Source organism: Mus caroli, unplaced genomic scaffold (genome assembly GCF_978045245.1).
Source record: "Mus caroli unplaced genomic scaffold, Mus_caroli_1 scaffold_20, whole genome shotgun sequence".
NCBI classification, from domain to species: domain Eukaryota; kingdom Metazoa; phylum Chordata; class Mammalia; order Rodentia; family Muridae; genus Mus; species Mus caroli.
In genome coordinates, this window is record NW_028227275.1 from 18,737,181 (window position 1) to 18,764,398 (window position 27,218).

The 27,218-nt window shown below is 39.1% G+C and overlaps 1 protein-coding gene across 1 annotated transcript in view; it reads right to left on the reverse strand.

Moving 5' to 3' along the window:
* Nucleotides 1-27,218, reverse strand: part of R3hcc1l (R3H domain and coiled-coil containing 1 like) — a 74,457-nt gene that overhangs the window by 14,128 nt on the left and 33,111 nt on the right. Inside the window, exons 2-3 of the mRNA XM_021151698.3 lie at nt 16,100-17,865; nt 3,562-3,737 (exon numbers count right to left, since the gene is read on the reverse strand). Coding sequence (XP_021007357.1) covers nt 3,562-3,737; nt 16,100-17,851 — 1,928 coding nt within the window. The 5' untranslated portion in view covers nt 17,852-17,865. The remainder of the gene's footprint in view (nt 1-3,561; nt 3,738-16,099; nt 17,866-27,218) is intronic.

A 27,218-nucleotide genomic window follows, 5' to 3' on the forward strand; every position in this document is an offset into this window, starting at 1 on the left:
GCTAAGGAATTAGCAGTGATTAAGAAGAGACCAGCATCACTGAGGTGAAATCTTCTGGAAATTGTTTGCTGGGAGCACAAAGAAGCTGTGTTTCAGAGATAACCAAGGTTTTACCTCATGCTGCGGCTGGACTTGGTAATGTGTAAGAGTCACTCAGGTGGTACTGCTTGCGAAGGAATGAAGGGATAATGGAGAGAAGCTGAGGCTTAGCACTGTGAGAGTCCAGGGAAGGCCATTGGAGAAGGTGAAGCCTCAGCTGTAGTTGATGGCTTAGGACTGAAGGGGTCATGCAAAGGATTTGAGGCTTGGAACCCTGAAGAGAGCCTATGAGAGGCTATTGGTGAAGCCTAGTTGGTATGGAATACCCCAGTGTATTGGAGATGTCAGTACCATGGAGTGATCACCAAGAACAGCAGCCGTAGTGGAGTGGATCAACCTGAGCTTAGAGTGCTACAGAGGGCAGAGCTGGAAAAGTGATGCCAGCTCTTAGAAAGATCAAGTGGAATCCCAGACACTGAAACAAGAAGCTGTAACATTGAAATTGCCTTGGAGACTCAAAGGTGTTAAAGATGCCAGAGCCATGCTGAGGAAAGCTGCTAACAGGGAGTGGAACCAGCCTAGGAGAAAGCAGTTTGTTGCAGTCAACAAAGATGATAAAGGAGTGGAGATCTGAAGACCACTTTGACATCAGCCATGGAGATGCAGAGTTTGGAGTTTGCACAGCTGGTTTCCTGCCTTGCTCTGGAGATTACAGTTAATTAAGTTGGATGAATCTCAGAAGAGACCTTGAACTTTGGACTTTTAACATTGTTGTGACTGCTATAGACTATGAGGACTTTGAAAGTTGGACTAAATGCATTTTGCATTATGCTATGTTTAAGTATGGTCCCCATAGACTCATGTGTTTGAACAAGTCTATGGGGACCAGGGAGTGGAATGTGATGGTTTGTATATCCTTGGACCAGGGAGTGGCACCATCTGAAGGTGTGGCCTTGTTGGAATAGGTGTGACCTGGTTGGAATGGGTGTGTCACTGTGGGTGTGGGTATAAGATCCTCACCCTAGTTGCCTGGAAGTCAGTCTTCCACTAGCAGCCTTTGGATGAAGACAGAACTCTCAGCTCCTCCTGTGCCATGCCTGCCTGGATACTGCCATGCTCCCACCTTGATGCCTTGATGATAATGGACTGAACCTCTGAACCTGTAAGCCAGCCCCAATTAAATGTTGTTTTTATAAGACTTGCCTTGGTCATGGTGTCTGTTCACAGCAGTAAAACCCTAACTAGGACAGCGAGGTAGTATGAAGGTGACTTCCAAGAACTGTCTAACCAACACACCAATGGATAAAAAGTCAGGGACAGCTGGACACCTCATTAAGAACCTGGCACAAGTAAACAGATATTTATATGTGTCAAAATAAAATGGTTGTGACATATAATAATTAAACAATATAACACTCCCCATTTGACATTTTTTGAGTGGCCAAAAACCCTTAAATCAACCATTTAATCTGAAAACTCCTAAACTGTTAGCATCCTTGGGAAATGCCCAGAGGTTTTAAGAAAAGTCCCTCTTTTTTTCATCAGCCTTAATACCCATAAATCCCAAGAAAAACATCAACTTATAGTACAAATATAGCTTAATTCCCCAAAAAGGAGGACACCATGAGCAAGTACTGACAGAAACTGAAGTTACCAGAGACAAACTACAATTAAAGGGGCTTTAGACAACAGAATTAGCAGAGACTATAGCAGGGCTATGCTCAATGTACTTAAGAAATAAAAAAAAAAAAAAAAAAAAAAAAAAAGCAAACTGAAGACATACGGAGAAAAAAGGCTGTAAAAGTGATCAAGCAGACTTTAAAACTGCATCTTTTGAAAAATTCAAGGTAAAAATCATAGAACAAACTTTGGAAATACAATAGAAATAGTTAACAATGACTAAGCACAGCTTGGAAGAGATAACGTGAACTAGAATCCCAAACTGAATGTCTCAGGGAAAAAAAGATGAGAGATACAAAAGAGAGGTGACAAGAAAGTTAAACAAGAAAACCTAACTCACATCAAATTTGTATCTTGGAGGAGGTGAAGAAAGACTGGGTCTGAGACAACATTGAAGAGAAAATGTCTAAGGCCTTTAATCAATAAAAGAATTAATTACTGATTTAATAATCAGACATAATCTCAATCAGGAAAAGTTTGAAAAATCCACAAAGTACACATTCTTAGCAAAAAATATCAATATTGAACTCAAAAAGAAAAATTTATAAGCATCCAGAAAAGAGATTATGATCAGAAGTGACATGGAGACTGTCAGCTAACCTCTCACCCAAAAGAAAGTCATAACCATTAAGAGTATCTTCATGTTTCTCAGAGAAAAATAATTGCCAATGTAGAATTATTAATATATACACAATACAAATCTTTTCAAGAATAACTAGGGTGCAGATCAGTGGTAGGACATTACCTAGCATACATAAAACCATGACTAATCCTTTGTACAGTTAAAAAGCAGTTGTAATAAGAATGAAACGGATATAAAGCTATTAAAAAAGCACAACACCTGCCAGGCAGTGGTGGCACACGCCTTTAATTCTAGCACTTGGGAGGCAGAGGCAGGCAGATTTCTGAGTTCCAGGCTAGCCTGGTCTACAAAGTGAGTTCCAGGACAGCCAGGGCTACACAGAGAAACCCTGTCTCGAAAAAAACAAAAAACAAAACAAAAACCCACAAAAAAAATCAAACAAACAAACAAAAACCAAAACAACAACAACAACAAAATAAACAAAACCAAAACCCACAACACGTAGCCAGGCAGTTGCACCGCATGTACTCTGGAGGCAAAGGCAGGTGGATCTCTGTGAGTTCAAGCCTGGTCAACAGATCAATTTCCAGGATAGCCAGGGCTCTGTTATACAGAAAAACACTGTCTCAAAACAAAACAAAAAAGACAGAGAGAGAGAGAGAGGAAGAAGAGGGAGGAAGAGGAGGAGAAGAAGAAGTAACAGGAGTTTGTTACCAGCAAAACATAAGAAAACAGTATATAAGTTAGGTGTAAGATAGATGGAATTAAAAAGACCTTGCAGTATTTAGAAAAGGGGGGGGGGAGGCATTTTTATAATTTCTAGAGTAACCATCAAAGAACAGAAACAGATTACATTTAAGAAATTAAATGTGCAAAATGTCAACCTGTAAGTCAAGAAAAAAAGAGGAAAAAGCTAGAAGTATACACTGGAGAGATGACAGGCAAATATAAAAAACAAAGGCGTGGATATAAGGTCAAATACACCAATAATTACAATAAATATAAATGGATTAAATGTACCACCAAGATAGACTTAGAGTCATCACCAACAGTGGTCTTTGTAAACGTTACAACAGGATCTATAAAGGCTACCGTTGAAAAAAACTGTAGTCTGAAATACAGGTTTTATAATTGATCTAAACAGCACACAAACCTAGTGCTAACTAAAAGAAATGACTAAAGAATGTTTTTTTAAATTATTAAGATGACTTTCTCTCACACTATCTAACATTTGGAACCACCTACAAATAAACACTTACTGGTAACTGCAGAAAATCCGCAAAAGGTCTTCTGTACGAAATTCTTGAGGAAAATCATAAATTTCAATGACATGTGGGAATTCACATTCACTGAGGTCAATATCAGGAAGTTCATGACTGTAATAATCAAATCTAGGCTCCTGGATGCTTTTTCTGTTCTTCACATTCCCAGATAACTAGGGAGGAGAAAAACATAGTAAAATGCCTGCTAGTGGAGAATCAAGACATCATAAAAATACCCTTTCATGTATAAACAATCCTGCTCTGTCTCCAGGTTTCTATTCCTTAACTTTCAGCATTATGTCTGTATCCGTGGTGTTTATGAATATAATACTGGCCAGATCCACTGATTTATAATCATACATGTGGAATGTTGGAAAAGGTGTTAAAATCTCATTAAATAAGCAAGGCATAAAACTTAGCTTGTATCTATCAATTAGCAAGTGAGAAAATAGACTGATCAGGGAGGTGTGGACATAGCTCTGTGATACAACACTTGTCTAGCATATGTAAGGCCCTGGAGTGTGGAGTACAGGGATGGCTGGAGGAAGAAAGGATGGATGGATGAAGGGTTAGTATAATGAGTTACAAATGGCACATCCTGGAAACTCAATTTCAGACAACAGCGGAAGAGATAAATTAACACTTGTTTTAACTGGGCTCACTGATAAGGCTCGTGGCTCACCTCATAATTTCTTTTCTAGAAGTGAACAAAAACAAAGTTCTAAGAGTGAAAAGCTTTTAATTTTACTATGTATTAAAAGGTGAGGAGAAAGCTTACAAAGGAATTTGTTAAGACAAACGTAAGTAGCATAAGCAGTTACACTCAAGGCTCCTAGTAGAAGAGCTACCTAAGGCTACAAAAGAGTAATAACTGCTATCTCACTAAAAAGAAAACTCAAAAACCCCTTAAAGCTATTAACTGCCCACACTTTAAGCAACAGAAAAAGGAAAGATGAAAAGCCCTGGTACCAGCCGGGCGTGGTGGCGCACGCCTTTAATCCCAGCACTCGGGAGGCAGAGGCAGGCGGATTTCTGAGTTCGAGGCCAGCCTGGTCTACAAAGTGAGTTCCAGGACAGCCAGGGCTATACAGAGAAACCCTGTCTCGAAAAACCAAAAAAAAAAAAAAAAAAAAAAAAAAAAAAAAAAAGAAAAGCCCTGGTACCGTGGTGCCAGCAGGTCTTGGAGGGACCTGAGACCAAAAGTGCAGTGAGGCCCTTCAAGCACTCCTATCATTTTATGTCCCTCACTGATGTCATCGTCAACATCGTCATCCTCACTATCGTCACCAGAAGGAAGACGGAGAGAGGATTTATAATGTCAAAAACACAGCTCCTCTCTTTGGAGAAGTGCAAAACAGAGTTAATCAAATTACTGGGAGGGAGGAAAAGGGAAGGAAATTTAGACACTATTCTTGTGCCTCGGTATTTTCTCCACGAAATCCTCTTTTACATCTAAAAACATGGGAATAATAATACCTCCACCTCATACACAGACATATAAAGATGTGGTAGATGCTTGGCATACACAAGTATTAAAAAAAAAGATGAGCCGGCCTTTACAGGGCAGGCACCATGTTAGCTCCAATCTGTATAAAACACAGAGCAAGAAGAGACTATTCTTGCAACTGCACCAAGAAGAAAGGCCAACTGAGTCAGAAAATCAGAGTTTTTCCTGGGTGTTCAAGAAATCTAAGTTTGTCAGACAACCAAGTGGTCTCCAATACACAGGCACATAGACAGCTTTTCTTTCTCCATTCAGACCATGACAGGAACTGATCACAAGGGGACAAGAAGATATTGGATGGTGTAACTTCCAGCACGCAGAGTCCCACAGACCACAGAGTTCTGTGGCCACTTAGAAGCCAAGCCAGAGGCCCACTGTGATCGCCAGAGCCTGAGATCAGCAAGTCTGAGTACTACAGAAATCACTTTAGTACTTGGGACTCTTGGTTCATTGAGAATGTGAGGATCAGCTTGTTAAATTTCTGCAGAAATAGGCGTCTGGGTCTCATCGGCAGCTATGTTCTTCAATTTGGAAAGTTATCTTAATATTGTTTTCCAACAGATGAAGAATGGATATATTTCTATTTTTATTTTATTGACTAGCTATTTTGTGTGTCCGTATATATATATATATATGTGTGTGTGTGTGTGTGTGTGTGTGTGTGTGTAAGCTTGTGAGGAGGTATCAATGACTACCTTGTTTTTTTTTTTTAATATATATATTTATTTATTTATTATATGTAAGTACACTGTAGCTGTCTTCAGACACTCCAGAAGAGAGTCAGATCTTGTTACGGATGGTTGTGAGCCACCATGTGGTTGCTGGGATTTGAACTCCGGACCTTTGGAAGAGCAGTCGGGTGCTCTTACCTGCTGAGCCATCTCACCAGCCCCGACTACCTTGTTAATAGCTGGCTCCTTCCTGTCACCATATTGGCCCTAGGGACAAACTTAGGTCCTGGGGCCTGTCCCAGGCACCTTATTCAAAGAGTCACCTGAATGGTCTCATTTTGAGTTTTAAAGTACTAGTTTGATATTTCTTTTGGTAAACTTATTCCTAAATATTTTCTTTTTGATGCCACTGTAATATAATTGCTTTCTTCATTTCATTTTTTGATTGCTGGCATTGACATTTTTATTTACTTTGCAAAAGGGAAACAAAACAAAGCACTGTGAATCTGTCCATTAGAAATGAGGGTTAAATAAGGCACCGTGAGAAGTAAAAAGCAGGCTATAAAATATCTTTGGAAACAGAAACCCTGTGAACTGATTATCAAGAAAAAGGCAGGATAGTCTGGCAAGAAAAACTGACTAAAATTCTTTGTTCTACCCTAGTAGGTAAAATTGAATTCATACACTTACACGTCAATTACTGAACACTCTGGCTTCTGAAACTGATTACAAACATAGTGTTACTAATGGCAAAACCCCATGTAATGGTTAAAACTGATTTTCAACATGACAGAATCTAGAATTGACGGGTGACAAGGTTGTGGGCACACTCATGAAAATTATCATACTCTGGTAAGTGAAGGGAGAGAAAGCACTGGAGCACAGCAGAGCGCGGACTGAGTGACAAGGAGAGTGAGATGGCTGTACCACTCCCTCCCCACCCTCTCCTCCAGGCTGCAGATGCAATGTGACCGACCAGCTGTTAAAATGGACTGTAACCTGGAACTGTGAGCTAAAACGAAGTCTTCTTGAAGTTGCATTATCAAGAGTGTGTCACTGTAGCACAATGCCAAGACAAGTAACGAATACAGCCCGTAATTCTCATTCAACTTCATGAACCAACCACAGATACAGTTTACGAGGGTCGCACTGATGAGGCTTTCCATTATCACCAGGAATTACTAACTTTCTTTGAGAATGCCTCCTTTCCTTAAACTACAGTTATTATTTAGAGCCATATACATTTCTATTCATAATACACACACACAGAGAGACACACACAGACAGACACACACACGTGCACACGCGCACTGCGAGGAGGAATTTGAGAGCTGGGGGAGAACCATATATGGGGCATAAAAGAGAGAAATGCCCAGATAATCGACGTGTGAGTATAGATGGAAGGATCACAGCGAGACTGTGAAGGTGGCCCACTAACACAGAGGGACCAAGGTTAGACACAGCAGAATAGAGGTTTAAGGAACGGCTGTGAGGAGTGAGGGACAGATATTCATTCTGATGAGATACCTATCTTTGAGGCAGACTTAGACTAATATTAGTAGCTGATGTTACATGAGGCTATGGAGCACCTGAAATATGGCTAGTTCATATAAGATGAACTTTAAGTACAAAGTATGTATCAAGTTTCAAACGATTTAACACAAAAACAGAATGTAAAATATATCTTATTCATGATTTCTTACACTAGTCACCTATTGAAATGGTGTTTTGGACATATTATATTAAAATACATATATTATACTGCTTATTTTTACTTTTTCTAACATGACTAGTAGAAAATTCAAAGTTACTGCCAGATATAGTGGCACAAGCTTTTAATCCTCAAACTCTAGAGGCAGGTGAATCTCTGTGAGTTTGAGAGCAGCCTGGTCTACATACCAAGTTCCAGGACAGCCAGGGCTACAGTGATGCTGTCTCAGGGAAGGAGGGGAAGAGGGAACAAGGGAGGGAGGAAAATTCAAAGTTATACACATGGCTCATATTTCTATTGTAGACAACTAATCTTAAGTGTTACAGGCTCTGGGGCAATATTTCTTAAAGTCAATATGAAATATTTATATTGTGAGACTTGCGTTTTTATAGTTAACAAACAAATGTTTGATGAAAAAAATGAGGTTTATAATTTGATGCATTTTGATGCATCTACAGTAGACCAAAGGAAAGCTTGCAAATGACTAAGAGCAAATAATTTAAAAATGATCATGGGTATATGTGATGTATGTTTAGGTTGTATGTATGTTCCAGAGTGCGTCTGTGGAGGTCAGAGGACAGGTCTGTAGAATCCACTCTCTTCTCCAACCTTTACACGTACGCACTGTGGATCAGACTCGGGTCAGGTTGCCACGCTTACATGAGAAGCGCCTTTACTGACTGAGTGACCAGCCACAAACATTTGAAGACTTTTATCAGTGCTCTTTCTTGCTGCTTAGAAAGCCTAAGAGAAACCAAAATATTCTGTCATTTATTTAATTTGCTTCCACAAACTACTCAACTAGTAAACGTCTTCCAAGTATGGGCCTGAAGATTCTTATTGTCTAGTTGTCTGGCCAGCGACAAAATATAGACTGACTTACTGTGGCATAATTATCCAAATCTGTTTACAGAAGATATTTAAAAAATAAAGGATAGTGGGAAGTTAAAAAACAATCTGCATGCTCTTTAATTCTTCATTGTTTAGGATACAAAAGGAAAATAAAAAGATTTGATTTATTCTCTATAGATAAAAAAATTAAAACATGCTGCATTATTTTGGAAGAGTTGTCTACAGCTTTGTCAGATGAGCTGCTATTATTATCCTGAATTCTGTGTGTAGACAGAGAATTATGTCACAGCGAGACCAAAAGGATATCCCTATGGTTACAAATCAGATTACTGACAAAGTCTGAATCATAATTCCAGTCACCTCGCTGCTAATCTAGCTTTCCATCCAGTAAGATATTAAAACAGCCTTACAGTAAATGGAACCAGAAGCAACGCCTGCATCAGTGTTCAGAGTAACACTCTTTCTGATTAAGGATTTATGGATACAAGCTGTTGTAGGCGGGAAAAGGAAAATATCAATGGCTAAGTTGGAAAGATAACAGAGCTGATGATTTCTTTGCACTCCTATGTTCTAATAGGCTACAGATTTTCCAAAGAACACTGCTCACGATAAAGCAGAGTAACAGCCTCCTAAACATGTTCACACCCAGATTCAGAAACTGGTAAAAAAACAAAAACAAAAACCCCACATCATGTGAATTAAGGAACTAAGTAGCAGACACAGATGTGTGAATCAGCTGACCTTAAAACAGTAAGATTACCTTGGTGGGTCCAGTGCAGTCATAAGCATCTTTAAAAGCTGAAGGCCTCAGAGATGGGGGTGGGAGTGAGGAGCTCTACAGATAGAAAGGGGGCTGTAACAAGAAATGCAGAGCAGCTTCTGGTAACTGAAAAGGGTATTTAAAAATAAAATCAACTCCCTTACAGATTCCATAAAAGATCACAGCCTTGTCAATATCCTGATCTAGTCCAGAGGCACCATCTTGGGACTTCTGAGCTCTAGAACTGTAAGACAGTTCATCTGTGTTGTAAGCCACTGAGTTTCTAGCCACTTACTATGGCAGCAGCATACTATACACTAAATACCGAACATACTTTTCTTACTTCACCTCAGATCACCCTATTAGATTATGCCACATCCCAACCAGGGTCATGCTCAGCAGGCCTACACAGTGCACTTTCCCCTCTACTCTAAGCACTGACTTGCAGGTAACTTTGTATCTGCCCCTTGCACACCTCTCCATGGACCTACTCAAATTCTGCCGTAAACACTCCATGGGCCACCTGTACTGCTTTCTGTGCGTCTAACAGCACTGCCCTCATCTGCATTTTCATAGTATTCACTGTATAGCATCTTGTACCACAGCCAGACCTCTCTTCCTCTAATCTTATCCTGACTCCCCCAAACCATCCATTAGGTCTCCACATGTTTGGATGATCATTTATTGGCTCTGGTACCAGAGAACAAATGGAAGCTCTCGTACCCACCTATAAATTCAATACCTGAATCACTCAAAAGACAGGTGAACATAGCAGGTTGGCCTTGGCATTCTTGGAAAGCTGTTATTACAGATATACTAAGAGTCTAAACACATAGTGGGTTGCATTTACAGTTAATCAGAAAACTGGAAAGTTTCTCCTCTTCACCATATGCTTGTAAGACCAGATGAGGAGATACCACTGATAAAGCAGAACGGTAAAAGCAATGACTGGGATAGAAAAGCTAAGTCAAGAGAGGAATGCTAAAGGTTTCCATTTTTTCAAACTAGTCCTGGGAGCTTAACTCAAGTACTGCAATAATATTCACTGACAACAGCTATACAAGAAATCTAAAACTTGCAAAGACAACAGAATTGACATCCATTGTCATTTTTCTTCTGAATTTCTCTAGAACCCATAACAATTTTTTTTTCTTTATGCTACTCCAAGTTATCTAGAGTCTTACATCATATCCAAGGCTAGTCTATCACAACACGAGTTCTCTTGTTTCTACTTTTGAGGGTATTACCCTTGCCCATCTATCCCTCTCAGCAACAAAGCAAGAAACATGTACATCTGAAATTTGACATCAGACTCAGACCCACTGCTTTAAAGAAAGCTCATTTTAATCCAGGCGAGCAGTATAATAGCTATTTAGTTTTATGTTTTATCTGGGTCCCAGAATCCCTGGCATCACTTTGGTTTTTCCTTAATCATCTCAGCCTCTGGGCAATCTATACAAAGATCTGTATATGGCTACTCATTAGCACTCTCATTCCCTGTCTCCATTCTAGGCCTCATGCAAATCTCCATCTTCCCACACTTCAGAGTTGCCACAACAAAACACAATCCTACATTTGAATATAGTTACACTATCCAATATCATTTCAGCAATCTGGCCTATAGCTAGTCACTTAGCAACAGAATAACTCACCAGTGTTTTTGATATAAATTATAAAATTAAGTAAAACCCAAGTGTATGCAAAATCGAATGTTCCTAAAAGTATACTTTGTCTTTAACCAGCTTTCAACATAAATGGATCTTTAATTTTGGAGATGTTGCTGTTGTCTGTTTATTTCTGACAAGGGCAAAGAAGTTGATTTTTTGCCAACCCTCGCCTCTCCCCCTGCCAGTGTCCTTGAACACACAATGAACTGAATGGAACAAACACTGTGAGTCAGGTCACTATCACATCTCCATCTGCCCCAACCACAGCTCACATAAACATCATACAGAGTTTGCTGAACAAAGTCAACTCAAGCACAGAGCTGAGAACACCAGGAATCTGATGCTTCAGAAAAGAATCTCAAATGAGAAAGTCTCCCTTATGCTGACAATACAGACTCAGAGCTGCTTTCTTTTCTTCAGTTTTGAATCAGATCAGAATGTGTTAATGGCTTGTACATCACTCAAGAATTCTAAAAACACTCAAAACTGAGTTTTTTAATTTTAGGAATGACCTGGTTTAAAACAACAGCAATGGAAAGGGATATACTTAATGCTCCTGCTTTTTTGTGTGTGAACCAGGGATCTCTCTCTAGTCACCAGGACTAACGGGCTGAACAAGGCAGATGATTCAACCAAGTGAACTTTTGGATGGCTGGAGTAATCATGGTAGAACACACAATTGGAAGATGTCTCTACAAATTCCCACTCAGGCAGTCAATAACCTATCAGTTCAGAAAGTTTTATAAAAATACAAATTATAAAATCTGTTAAGATAAGCTAGAACTGTGAGAATAGAAACAGTAATAAAGACATGGAAAGTATACACTTTGTTAACAGAAGAAGTTAGGGACTCAGAACAATATGGAAAAGGAACTCCCACTGTCTTCCTAACTCTATGGTGTAAGGAGCCGTCCTCACATTCGCCATTATAAGATGGCACTGACACCTGTGTTCTAAGTAATAAACAAACCATCTGCACATGCGCTGGGGTAGTTTCCCACCCCATGTGCTCTGCCTTTCCCGTGACGACAACTCTGGCTGATGGGCTGCAGCCAATCAGGGAGTGACACGTCCGAGGCGGAGGACAGTCCTCCATAAAAGGGAGGGGGCTCCGCCATCTCTCTCTCTCTCTGGCTCTCTTCTCCACTGGCTCCTGATGGGGTAAGCAATAAAGCTTGTGCCGCAGAAGATTCCGGTTGCCCTGAGTGTGTTCTTACCAGGGGGAACAAAAGCGGCGGGCAACACTATGGCCTCACCAAAATGAAACTGTTATTAACCTTGGGAGATCTCATCATTTTAGTCTGTGTGCCATTCATTAGACAATCAAATAACATCAGTATAGCTCTTGTGTGGCTGTTGCAGTCACTGATTTCTTTTTTTTTTTTTTCTTCTGGCCCTGCTCCAGCCATATTTTTATTTCATATATGTGACTTCAGACACAGCAGAAGATGGCATTGGATGCCCATTACAGATGGTTGTGAGCCACCATGTATTTGCTGGGAATTGAACTCAGGACCTCTGGAAAAGCATTCGGTGCTCTTAACCGCTGAGCCTTCTCTCTATCCCCATTGATTTAAATTAATCACCCATCAGATTGCTATGTGGTTATATGATCATATAATTATATATTTTCTCTCTCAATAAAATATAATTTTAGAACATAGCACAATGCCTTTAATATAGTAGTAAAAGTAACATCTTGCTATTTGCAATTTATAGTGTCAAACTCCAAGCGTTCAATATTTGCTATTCAATACCATCCACTTAAAACCACGGTCTCTGGAAGCTACGTTATAAAGGGCTTTCCTCCCCTCGTATTTCATACATGCTCCAAGTGTCTGAACTGTATGTTTTTATACGTTTTTTTCTTTCTAACTTGGGTTCTTTTTTTTTTTTTTTTGCAAAAGACTCTAGGAGGGATACAGGATGTTAGGATGCCAATTAGTGTACTGAGTGGAAATGGGTGCAGCTCCTTTACTTTGGTGCCCAATTCTAATGGTTATGAAACGGCAGTGGCTTTCTGTAACAAAAAGACTAAAACTGTAGACTACCTACCTATTTATTTCTATATAAAAACTCAAAAGACTACATATTGCCAATGAAGGTACCCAAGGGAAATATCCATTAACAACATTAGTGCTGTTCTGTTGGTGCCTCATCTACTCTACCCATAAGTCTGATGGCCATAACAGGAGGTGGCAGGGGCTATGCATGTTCTGTTTGTTGATATTTTCCTGGGAAACAGTTAATTTCTAGAGAGAAAACAGGACACATGCCAACATTCTCTGCTTTATTGGTTACTTGTTTAAATTACTAGGTGGGTACCCATATCCTGGCTTTAAAAATGAAATGCAATGGCCAAGTGATGGTGGTGCATGCCTTTAATTAAAGCACTTGGGAGGCAGATCTCTGAGTCTGAGGTCATCCTGGTCTACAAAGTGAATTCCAAAATAGCCAGGGCTACAGAGCAAAACCCTGTCTTAAAGAAAAACAAACAAATATAGTAAAATAAAAAATAAAAGTAGAAGATGAAATGTGATCTTTGACAATGCATGAAGGGTTGCAGCTCTGGACCTCACTCATGACTTAACTATGGTCAAGTTTCTGACCAGTTTTAGAGGTTCAAATGTCACTTATTAATCAAAGGTTGCCATACTCTACTTCACAGCCTATCTTCTTCTTACCTATTAGAAACATTAGATATGCTTCTATGTCTAGTCTTTATCAACAAATAAATAGGCCAACTGGGAAAAAAGCCAAAGTCTTCTGTTGGAAAACTTTCAAGATAGATAAGCACTCTAGGTCTGCATTTAATAAAGTATGTTTGAGTAATATAAATAATAAACTGAGATGTTAGACTTGTGGCATCCTTCAAAACACCAGAAGAGAGTTTTGTTTCCTGTACCCACAGCCTATCAGATTCATTCTGTGCTCATCCACCCTCATCCTTAACACAGCCCCACTCTTCCGTAAGCACTGCTAAAGACATGCAAGCAATGCTTAACACAGCCCCACTCTTCCGTAAGCACTGCTAAAGACATGCAAGCAATGCTTAACACAGCCCCACTCTTCCGTAAGCACTGCTAAAGACATGCAAGCAATGCTGTCTTCAGGTCAAAGCACAAGCATTTTCTTGGCATCCCCAGCATTTAGTCAGCCAGTAGTTTCTGACTATGTGACCATGCTTCTCAAAACACTTAGCTGTTGCCTAGATGCTTCTGTACCTAGATGTGAAAGATCCAGTTGCATGCATGGATCCCCTCTTCCAAAATACAAATGAAACTGAAATTCCCCAGAATCTGAATACTGACAATGATGTTTTCAAGGTTGGTAGAGGCCAACCTAAAAGAGACAGCACTTGAATTCTAACCGCTCATGCCCATCCTTCCAGTTACTAAGCACTGCCACGTGTGCATAGCTGCCTTCTGCACGGAGTCACTTTCTCTCCCAGTCTCAAGTCAGCCTTTTGTCAGCTCCTGTCTAACAGTTTCCTTCTCAGACTAAGATCCTTTCCCAATGATCTCAACTGTAATAAGCTGTCTCCATCCATCTAACTCTATCATTAGTATTTCCTAACCTGTGATGGGTCTCTAACTCCTGCTTGATAAGGATTTTATAACTACCATTAAGGTAGTTCCCCAGTCACATTCTGACAGACATTTAAGGTGTGCAGACATTTAGGCAAATACTGCAAGACTTTACATGTTTCAGAATCACTTGAAAAAGTTAACAGGTAAGTTGTTGGCCTAGAGAAAATGCAATTCTAAGAGGTTCTCAGATGATATGTAACCTGCTCGCCCAAACACCATACTCTAGGAACCACTTACTGCCTTTGTTAATCTGATTAAGGAAGGCTATGAGTAAACGCACTGCACATATGCAATTCTGATATCAATTCAAAAGGATCATGGGTGCTCACTCACAACGACTCTCCCTTCTGTATTTCATTCTAAGGAATGTGTAAGATGTTTCCTGACTTGATCTCAGGAAGCACTCACTACAGTAATAGTGAAACTGTGTAAGCACCTAAGAATGAAGGAGTGCTTTATAGCAGCAAGTCGGTTCTGTCCAACATGCTGTCCTCTTTAGTCTTGGGGGTCTCTTTCACAGCTGGGTGGTATTTTTCTATACACCCCATTTAAACAAACAAGAAACTCATCATTATCATTTTAAAAAATGACTCAAACAAAACCGTTCAGGTGAAGACACTGTCTGTTAGGAAGAACATAAATGTAAATAACGGTTTCAGAACAGGACTGAAACCCTGATGTCAGACTTAAGGATAACCACCTGAAGATCATAAACAAACCATTTCTCCGGCTGGAGAGATGGCTCAGCGGTTAAGGGAACTGACTGCTCTGCCGAAGGTCCTGAGTTCAAATCCGGCTCACAACCATCTGTAATGGGATCTGATGCCCTCTCTGGTGTGTCTGAAGACAGCTACAGTGTAACTACATATAATAAATAAATAAATAAATCTTTAAAAACAAAAAACAAACAAAAAAACACACAACAACAACATCTGGGCGTGCTAGCGCACGCCTTTAATCCCAACACTTGGGAGGCAGAGGCAGGCAGATTTCTGAGTTCGAGGCCAGCCCGGTGTACAGAGTGAGTTCTAGGACAGCCAGGGCTACACAGAGAAACCCTGTCTCAGGAAAAAAAAAAAAAAATCCTCCAGTCCAGACCAAGGTTGTAAGAACCCACAATAAGAAATGAAAGAGAAAGTGGTTCTCTATTTAAAAACAGTGGTTCTAATTTGTAATAAAGAATTTAAACAGCAGAGAGAATAAATGTTAAAATATGCCTTCAAGTCACACATTCTGTATTTATGAACTCACTTACAGTTCCTCACAGACTCAAGTCATTTAGTCAACTTAAGTCAGTATCAACTCCTTAAAAAATAGCCATATTCATTCATTTCCTTCTCTACTTCCTTCTATAGTTTTCAACAATATTCCAAAATTCACTAAAAAATAAGAACAAACAATTAAGTTATAAATTACTTCTTCCCCCAAATGGCTAATGTAAAAATATGTTGTCAACACAGAAAAATATTTCAAGGTTCCTGGTCTGTATTTCCTCAACGAGCAGCCAGAATCCATTAAATTCATATTTAATCTATTCAATGTAACACCTCTTAGGACTTAGCAATTACAGATACAGCAGGATTATATACACTTTAACTTTTCCATATCTATCAGTCTTTTCTCAATGTATAATCCTATCAGGCTATTACCGTTAACAAGAACTCTTAAATTTAATATGAGAAAATGAATGAATATATACACTGTCGATCAGAAATACTTTCAAATCTAGACTCCCTAATTTATAAATAGTCTAATATCAAGTAATTTCAAGTGAGCATACCTCTTGTAGAAGACGTGGATCTACGCAATCACCATCATCATTAAACATAGATTCCCAGCTTTCCTCCACAGCACTGCTTCCTTGTATGTGAGAAGTGTCTGTTGTTTTTAGATCTACAGATGTTTCCACAGATGAATCAGAAAATGATATGCCACACACTACACTCTCTGAGTAATCTTCCTCTTTTGTTTTAAACTCTTCAGCAGTTTTTGGGTCGTGCAAGGCCTCTGTCATCTCCTCAGTGGTATCCAGATCAGTCAAGGCATTCTCTGACATACTCAGTTCAGAGTCCAGACAAGTGGTGATATTACTGTCAGCAGTCTTCTTTATGGGTAAGGAGGAAGCACCATGTGACACACTTTCTATCAACTTTCCTGTTGACTCTGTAAAACCAGATGCAATACTCTCAGCATAAATATCTGAGCAAGCACTTAGGCTGCTAATGTTTTCAGAGTCGTTCTCACTCTTAGCTCTATCAAGTGGGGCTACATCTGCACTCATTTCTATATAATCTGAGAAATTTCTCATGTTGCCACTACTCTCACCAGATTCTCCAACTGCAACTGTACAAGAGCTGCCTTCAGTTACAGGGTCCCAAACTGTACCTGCAATGTCCACCATACATGCCTTGCTGGTACTATCACATATATCCCTAAACCCGTCATCTGTGTCTATTTCATGCTCGAGGACCTCTGTATCGGAAGGTTCAGACTGTACACATAACTCATCAGCAGAGCTGTCACTCTCACATTCTCTAGTCACTGCTGGATCAATAGTGTCATCTGGGCTCTCTAATGTGCCGACTACAGCCATTTTAAGAGAAACGTTATCCACAGTCTCAAGAATGGAATCTACACCTTTCTGACCCAAGACAGACTCTGTACTGTTGACTGTACCCTCACTCTCAACTTCAAAGTCTACAAAAGTTGAATCAACAGCTTCATCTGGACCTCCAGGAACAGAAACCGCAGAGATGTCCCCAGGACTGTGCTTTGACATTCCATCTGGTGTTTCCAGACTGGTTGGTGCAGCTTCAGAATCAGAACTTAGTGTTACTGGCATAGTCATACCATCTGGTTTCAGCAGAGTGGTAACAACTTGAGGAAATTGGGAGCCTAGCTCTGGAACTTTGGCCTCAGTTACAATGCTGCTTTCCAAATTTCTATTTACAAAAGTTTCCCCACTGAAATCACAGAGTTCTACATTCTGGAATGGTCTGCTTGGAACCTGAGCAGCACTGACTTCTGCAGAAGACTGAGATGGAGACGCCCCCCAGTGTCCTGTTGCTCCTGCAGTCTGAACTTCCCAACAGCCCATCTTTGGTTTAAAAAGTCTTTGTAAAGGTACACTAGATACAATCCCAGCGTCGGGAGCTCTGTGTTGATGTTCTTGGGAGGAGGCTTCTGTGGAGTCTTCAGCTCCTTTCTTAGAACAAGCCTTCTCTTTATTCTGTTTTTGTGGGCACCTGTCTTTCCTTACTTGTGATGCAGATCTCGTTCCTTCCCTATAGTTAACATCCTTCCTACCGGAATGTCCTGCACCTCCCTGTCTTTGGGACTCGGGTTTACTTGCAGAGATCTTCTGCGGAAGACAACCTTCTTTTTGATCTTTAGGCACAAAGGCAGGAGGCCCATGGCCTTCCTCCTGCTCACTTGACTTGAGGAGAGCTGTCCCCCTTCGAGCTTTAGGCACATAAAGTGCCATGTCAGGCCTTTTGGTTCGAACTCTACATCTCTCTGCTTCTTGCTGCATGGCACCACTTCAATCTGAAAGAAAATGAAAGAGTTAATAATAAAAGACAAAAAAAAATTCAAAGAATGAATTTTTTAAGTATTTTAATCTGTTCTTTTGTTTGTTTTTTTGTTTGTCAGCAATCATTGACTTAAAAAAACTTGACATAAAATACTTAATCCATTCAGGCATGTCAATCAGGAAAATAAATTCCCAAAACTCATAAGAGAGATAAATCTGGGCCTCTCCTCTTCTATGAAATGTTTTATTAGTTTTTATTTAGTTGTGTGTATGTGTACACATAATACATGCATGTGTGTGCTTATGCATATAAGCCACTGTGCCATGTGGAGATCAGAGGACACTTGGACAGGAATTAGTTCTCTCCTGTATCACATGACTCCTGGGACTGAAGCGCAGACTGCCAAGCTTGGCTGCTGGCATCTTTACTTGCTGAGCCACCTAGCCAAACTCCCTCTGCTATTTTGAACTCTTAATATCTAGCCTAATACACAAATTTTCTACTATTCTGTTTGTGGAAAAATATGATTTTTTAACAATGTATTAAATTATTTGCGTGTATATCTGTGTATACACACATGAACATCACAGTGCACATGTGGAGGTCAGAGTTGGCTCTTTCATTCTATGATGTGGGTTCTGGGGACTGAATTCAGGCTGTCAGTCTTGGCAAAAAGCACCTTTGCCACCATTTTGCTGGTCTAAGAATAAGATTTTAATAGTAAGCCAGATTTCAAAAAGGTTTAAGTTTTCACTTGAAGGGATGCAATTAACACAGTGTGTCTCAATTTCAATAGATAAAGCACCTTCTGGTTAGACATGGGCAGATGTGGATCAAGGAACGGAAATAATAATGAGTAAACATGAATGTAAAAAGAGGGGACTCCACAGCCTTTCAAATTTAACATACTTTATATGACAGCCAGATACATACAATAAGCAAAAAAGTACCAAAAAAAGTCCAGCTGACATAAACTGATGAGATTAATAAAGATTAATAAAGATCAAAAATGATAAAATTATAACTCATCATGTCTAGAGTCTGAAGTGAAACACTAAGGGCAACATGAAGGCAGCAGACAATAAATACAACTGTTCTAGGAAAAACAAAAAAACAAACAAGCAAAACTAATACAACATTTACTTCTGTAAAATCTACCCAAAGAAGTATCTGAAGGTTTCTATTTCAGCCACAAGGTCAAGAAAATGTGATAAAGTTTTAAAAAGCCACATGTTCTTAGCATGGGGATAGGTGGGGAACTGCCATACTGTGTGTGACTAGTAGAACTAACTGAAGGATGTTTCTTATCCAAAGGGGTTTAAACAAAGCATCATAGCTGATTTATGGCACCTGCCAATCTCTGTGCAGTAAATATTTTAATTTTTACTGTGGATAATTTCAAGCTACCAATATGATATCACTGGACACAGATTTGGGGGAATTTGTAAAGGCATTTATTTACTAGTCTTTCAACCTGGGACCAGCTGCTCTACAGAAAAGAAAACATTTTCCTTCCACATTCTGTGTGTCTAAGTTTCTCCAGAATCAATTGACAGAAATTAAAGGAAGCAACAGTTTTAACTCAATGTAAGAAAAAACAAAGTAAAGCAAAACAAAACTCCACATTTCCAGATTTTTTTTCAATGCTATTATCAGGTAACAACCACGTTTCCAATAAAAACTAAATAAATCTAGATGACTGACATACACTAGAAAAAGCAATTCTACTTATAACAAATGTTTAAACATCTTTTTAAATCATATTACTATCTTTAATCTGTAACTAGACTATTAACTTCCCCAAATTATATACTTTAAAATTGTATGCTGTAGGGGTTTCCAAAGCAATCCCCTTTCCTTAATGATCATCTATCATAATATTGTTTTAAAAATCAGAATAGCAACATAATAAACTTATATTGTCTATTTCCTACACAAATGCTAAATTCAATTGGGCCATAACAAGCAGTGTGTTGGTAAATTACCAACAAGCCCAACAAGTGTATGTCAGAGCGTTGTTGTTTATATCAATGATGTCCACAGTAAGTGACTCCTTTGCTCAAGTGGATAACAACTTTGAATAATGGAAGAGTGTCTCTTCATTTTTTAAGCTATTCACAATATAGTAGCTAAAGACATGACACATTTACATTAGTAGTACTTTCATCGTTGTTAGTCTAGCCAATCAATAAGTAATCAAGCCCTGATTTATGGCACCTGCCAATCTCTGTACAGTAAATATTTTTATTTTTACTGTGGATAATTTCAAGCTACCAATATGATATCACTGGACACAGATTTTGGGGAATTTGTAAAGGCATATACTAGTCTTTCAACTACAGAGATGTGACATCCACAGCACAGATCATAATGAAAGTCATTAAGTAGGTGTTACCTTTTAGAAATTCAATGGATTTAATAGGAACCCTATGTGCCATACTTCATAGCAATAGCCATTTCAGAATACAAAAATCCTAAAATTCCAATGTTCAGCTCGTGGGCAACTAGAAGCTGCTCCAACACAGAACTCACTGAGGTTATTTCAGAGTAAGTTACAGACCAAACCAGGAGGATCATCATCTTGTGGGCTTTCAAGTCTCTGTCAATTTACTATAAAGCGTTCTCAAATTTTCATGAACTTCTTTTGGAACTGTAGGCATGACAGTCTTTAACAATGGAAGTATGGGGACCTGCCATATACAATTTAAAGAAAAATGTATCTTGAATTAAAAACTTCCCGCCCTGGTTCCTAGGGAGATGACCCAGACAGTGAAGAACTACTTGCCATACAAACACGAGGATCTGAGTTCAAACTGAAGCACCATGAAGATGAAGAAAAAAGCTCTGTCTCGTGGCCTGCAACCCCAGTGACAGGGAAGCAGACGGAAGAAGCCCAGCCAGTCTAGCAAAATAACAAGCTCAAGGTGAAGTGAGACCCTGTGTGAAATGTAAAGATCTTGGAGAGCCGCTGACACCTGAGGTCCACCACACACAAGCCCACACCTGTACACACTAACTTCTCGTGCAGAAGAAATCACAGCATCTGGTTTCTTCACTCAGCTCTTACCCATACAGCTTAACTTATTTAAAAAAAAATTTTTTTTAATGTTGAAAGGACTCTTGCTAACTTACTTAAAGAAAAGAATTAGTTATTCTGCATTTTGCAGCTTATTTATTCCAGAAAGACTATCAATTTGCAATTCTATTCAAAATTACATTTTCTCACCCGGATAAGAAGTCAGACTATTTCAGAATACAAAAAAATCCTAAAATTCCATAGACAGCAGCCAATTACTAAAATATATCTTTGAAACAATTCAGGCTAAATCAGTTTCTCTGTACCTTCTGTGCCTTGGGACTACACTTAGCTTAGCACCTTTCCAATTGCCTCTACTGTTTTAAAGTGTTGAGGGTGGGGGGGAAGAGTCTCAAATGTTTATTTCAGGTTGGCCTATATAGCCTAGACTGGCCTCGAACTTGAAATCCTGCCTCAACCTCTCAAGTACTGGAATTACAAGCATGTGCCACCATGTCTTCTTGTATCAACTAGAGGTAAGTTACACTAGTTAGAAACAGCACAGCGGTGTTCACTATCCTTTACAGCTAATTCACCTGCTGTCAGCCACCACCATCTCTCCACAAGTGCTTCATCACTCACAGTCATACACGTCCCTTCTCCTTTCCTACTTCCCTCCCTCCCCAGGGCTGGGTTTTCCCCCTGAACCATTTGAGACCATTTAGCTAAATTTAATGGTTTTAATCTGATCCAATTTTTAAGAGCCACTCATGCCACAGCACTTTTCTGAAAAAAAAAAAAAAACCAAAAAACAAAAAACAAAACAAAACAAAAAACCAAAAAACAAAAGACAAAAATGTATCTTAGCTAAAAACATGTGCTAAGATTTCCTAAGTTAAAAAATCACAGCTGCTGTGGTTGGTCAATACAGAAAATTTCCACCTGAAAAAAAAAATCCAAAAATCAAATAAAAGATTATTACCTTATCTAATACTCCATTTGTAAAAGAAAAAAAGGGCGTGTCCCCCAAAGTTATATGATCCTTTCACTAGACACAACAACATGTGTCCTTGCTCTGTTCCTTTCTAGAAGACCCCAGAACTGAGATGCAACAATTAACACAATCAGGTGTCTTTTTGTTTCCTTTCTTTCTTTCTTTCTTTCTTTCTTTCTTTCTTTCTTTCTTTCTTTCTTTCTTTCTTTTTTAAACCACATCAAATTTCTTTGAAAAGGAAGCAAGGCACAATTAATTCTCTTGTTAATAAACAAAAATATGAGGTTGAGTGAAGAAAACATTCTTAATTAAAGTGTTTTGGCAGTAGATTTATTTCAGTCCACACCATTTGGGATTCATTTTACAACAGTGGTGGCACTTCAAAACACTGGAAAAATAAGAACACTCTCTGCCTATTTACTTGGCTTGCCTTTTCTGTATATTCAAGTGAAATTTGTCTATGGGCTATCAAGGTTACAGTATAACATAGGTTAAAATGTGTTATTTACTAGCTGGGTTTAGTGTTCCTAGAAAATTTGGTAAACCTCATTCATAGCTGTCAGGGAATAATTTTGGGTAGAAATATTTAAAATAATTCTTTTTTAATGGCAAAGTTCTGTTTGAATCTCTCTTCTTGATTCTGTTTGGCAAATAGATTATGCTTAGTGGTATTGGAATGGAGTCTAGGGCCACACCCCTGATAGGTAAGCACTTTATCACTGACTGTACAATGACTAAAACATCCAAAATAAAAATGAATACATTTACGGTATAGTACCTGTGTTACATCCTCTAATTTCTCTGTAGCCTCTGCTCTGAATACATAACGTGCACACTCTGCACCAAATACACCATCATGCCATACGCTACTACTGTAAGTTACAATGTCTTCTGTCCTCATAGGGGCAATGCCTTACGTGCAGAAAACAAAAATTTTACCTTTCCTATTTTCATTCTTCAATATGTACCAAATTACGGTATCTTTGTATTATGTCAGAATGTTTTTATTAAAAATGGTATTTGAGTATTTTGATGTCATTTTAAAAAAAAATCATTGAATGAATTTTCTCTTGGGAATCATAAAAGAATTTCCAACAATTTCTGAAAACCTAAAACATACTTGTTATTTAGTACTGTGTGCTTATGTGAAGCGACAGTCTCAGCCCTGATGGGGTTCAGCACTGATGTCGTGGTCCCTATAGGGACAGGCTTACAGGTTTGAATTCTTAGACACCAGGGAGTGGTGGAGTGGTGCTATCTGAAAGGATTAGGTGTGGCTTTGTTGGAGGAAGAGGGGGGGGGAGATGGGGGATTGGGATGGAGGTTGGGGGACAGGGAGTGGGGAGGCAGGAGTTGGGGTTTCAAAAGCCCAATTCAGTCCCATGGTCTCTCCTCCTGCTGCCTGTGGATCCAGATGTAGAACTCTGAGCTACATGTTTGCCTGCATGCTGCCAAACTCCCTGCCTTGATAACAATGGACTGTAAACCTCTGAACCAGTAAGCAAGCTCCCAATTATAAGCTTTCTTTCGTAAGAGCTGCCTTGGTCACAGTGTTTCTTCACAGCAATAGAACAGTAACTAAGACACCTGACAGTGATAAAATAAAATAATAAATTCTGAGTAACACTGAAGATGCACATCTCCTGGAATATCCAATTTCCAGCCAAGATTTAATTACTGGAAAGATCTTTAAGCTTCTATCTATTTATTTACTGGTGTATGGGAGGAGGCACTTGTTTGCTCCAGTGCCTACTTGCAGGAACTGATTCTCTCCCACCCTGAGGGTCTCAAGGATTGATGTGAGACATCAAGCTTGGTTGCAGTCACCTTTACTTGCTGAGTCCAACCTCTCAGAGTCAGAAGACTTTAACCCTTTATGGAAAAATAAGTAAGCATATTTATATTTGTATGAAAATTTGTTTTGCCTTTAATGAATGGTAGAATGAGATGTACACTGAAGAATTCTTTAAAAAGAATCTCTATAATCCACTACTACTAAATGTGTGGTGGTTTGAATATGATTGGCCTGTGACAAGGGGTACTATTAGGCAGTGTGGCCTTGTTAGAGGAAGTGTGGCCTTGATAGCGAAGTGTGTTACTGTGGAGGTGGGGTTTTGAGGTCTTACATATAAACTTAACTCTGTCCAGTTGACAAAGTCTCCTCCTGGCTGCCTTCAGATCAAGATGTAGAACTCTCAGCTTCTAATTCATGTCTCCCTGGATGCTGCTATGCTTCCTGCCATGATAATAGACTGAAACTGTAAGCCAGCCCCAATTAAATGTTTTCTTTTATAAGAGTTGCCTTGGTCCTGGTGTCTCTTCACAGCAAGAAAACCCTAGGACAATGTGTATGCATATTTTATATACACGCTGTGGTGGTTTGAAGGAGAAATGTCCTGCATAGGCTCACAAAGTGAACACATGGTCCCCAGTGAGTGGTACTATTTGAGGTTATGGAGCCTTTAGGAGGTGCAGCCATGCTATCGGAGGTATATCACTGGGGCAGGCAGGCTTTGATGGTTATAGTGTCTCCCTGTTTCCAGTCTGCTCTCCCTGTTTCCAGTTGAGATATAATCTTTCAGCTTGCTGTGCCAGTCACCTGCTGCCATGCCTCCCCCACCATTGTGAACTCTCTCCTAGAAAACCAAAATAAACTCTTCCATAAGTCCCTTTTGGTCATGGTTTTTTATCACAGCAACAAAAAGTAACTAATATACGTATATGACCAGAGTTACAAAAAATTTCTCAGGCCAAAGAGTTTACAAAGTAGAAAAAGTTTAAGGAGTTCTGTATGAGTCTACTCTACCCGAGAAATGCTGGGACAACAGAAGGCCACACAAAAGGTGCTAGCAGACTACTATATACTTTGACCTTGCCCAGAAAACATCACACCGTCGTTTGTTTGGTTGGTACTGAAGATGGAGTCCAAGGTTGTGTGCACGCTAACACATGCCCTATCGGTGAGATTCACTTAAACACCTCATTCCTTAACTGAGAACCAGCACAGCCCTAATTATAACCTAAAATGCACTAAATAAGTATAAAAGAAATGTTTCCATTTCTGTAGACTGTTCTTGACAATTTTTTAAAATTAATAGTAGCAAGGGGGCTGGGAGCATAGCTTAGTTGGTAGAATATTTGTTTGGCACGCATGAGGTCCTGGGTTCTATTCCAAGCATTTACATTAACCAGGTGTGGTAGTTCAGCCTGTAATCTCTGCACTTGAGAAGTACAGTAGGGGGCTCAGCAGAAGGTCACCCTTGCTTGCATAGTGCGTGTCCAGCCAACCTGGGATACATGAAACTTTGTTTTTGTTTTGTTTTATTTTTTAAAGAAAAAGAAATGTTAGTGTCCACTTTTAATAGGCCATCTTTAAAAAATATTTCCAGGTACTCTTCTTTCAGCTAGCAATAATTTTTCATGAAAGTGTATTTCTAAGGAGAATTATCTGCACTGTTACATATGAAAGAGCAGGAAATGAAAGAGAAAAAGGATGTCAAAGGACTACTATTTTATACTACATGCTTCACATTATTTAAATTTGTTACAGCAAGCATGCAGTATTTTGTGATTAAAAACAAAATCACTGGAATTCAAAGACTCTTTTAATAAAATACGATAGTACAATAACCTGGCATAAGAGAACCATAGGCAATGAACATTTATAAACAGATCTTCACTGGACAAAACTACTGTAGGTAAGAAAATGATGAATGGAGAAAAGAGGGGATGCTTTAATATACTTGACAGTACAATAAGACAAGCAGCACATAAATTACTTGATGCTGGGAAGATAGTAGCCAGTGCTACACAATGCTGAGCAACCTCCTTTGGTTTGAGAATCATCTAGGACGGCTCTGACCACTGTGAGTACACAAAGCACCTGAACATTGGAAGTGTGGTCAGTCCAACCTGAGATGTAACCCTGTAGGGTTTCAAAGGCTTGGGACATGCATGTGTGCACACACACAATTAAAATGTCTCATCATTTTTATGATGACTGAATAGAGATGACGACTGCTTCGGATATACTAGTTTACATAAAATATTAATTTCATATTTATTCTTATACTTTTTAAAGGAGCTGTTGAACTTAAAAATCATTTCTGTGGTTCACACCCCTGCCCCATGTCATGCTTCTAATGGAACAGCACTGTTCCAAGATGTTTCCACAGTGCTAAAGTCATGAGCCAGCTTTTCCTCTTTGTACTGTCTACTTCAGCAATATGGAAACACACCAACCTAATCTGTACATTCACAATTATTTTTAAAGTGTTAAATACAAAAATCTACTCATGTTTCATAAATCTCAAAGTCAGACATGTTATACAACGTTATACCCTTGAAGTAGAACTGATCATCAACACATTTAGGAACACTGCTTACCATTTCTCCTAAAAACAGAGCTTTTTAAAAACTTATGTTTGAAACTATGGAAGGCCCCTAAATTTAGAACTGTTTCTTTGCTCATTCAGAAAGGAATACCCCTGGCTTTACAATACTTTCTAGTATTCTTTACTGCTTTTAGTCAACTTACAAAGTGGCAGAACTAGAAATGCCAAGGCCCTTCATTTCAGCAGTGTGTATTTCACTTGTAAAGAGCTGACTGGAAAAATCTTAAAAGTATAGTCAGTATATGCACAAAATGAGATGTCAGACACAAAATACAGCAGCTAATCAACAGGCTTCCCGGCTCTGAGATTATTATGCACTTAAAAAGTTTTCACTATTCTCCCCACAAGTAATCATTGCTCCTTGTTCCTTGGTTTCAGTCAAATGGTATTTATTATTCAGCAGTCCAGACACAACTCTAGAAGTCACTGACATTGTCATTTTCCAGATTTGCATATAAAGTCTTGTGTAATTTAGCCCCATAGTTACCTACCCCCCAAACCTCCTATCTTCTACTCTAGCTACTCCTAACTTCAGGTTTCATTTGCTATAGTCTTGGTACTTCTAGATGTACCAGAACAGTGGTTCTCAAGTGGGTCATAACACCTTTGTGGAGGAAGGGAGGGATAACCTGTATATCAGATATTTACATTATGATTCATAACAGCAAAATTACGTTATGAAATAGCAACAAAATAAATTTTATGGTTGAGGGTCACTACAACATGAGAAATATTAAAGGGTCACAGCATTAGGAAGGTTGAGACCCACTATACTAGAAACAGCCCACTTGTCTTCCACACCTCCCTGGTTTAAAATATACTGTTTTCTCCTCAGCCAGATATGTACTCATCCTCTTTCCTCAACTCTTAGCTGAAAATAGTCACCTCTTTTATAAGGTCATCACTGATTGTAACTGACAGAGCAAGGTCCTCTGCATAGGTGGCCAAACATGTGCCTTTAT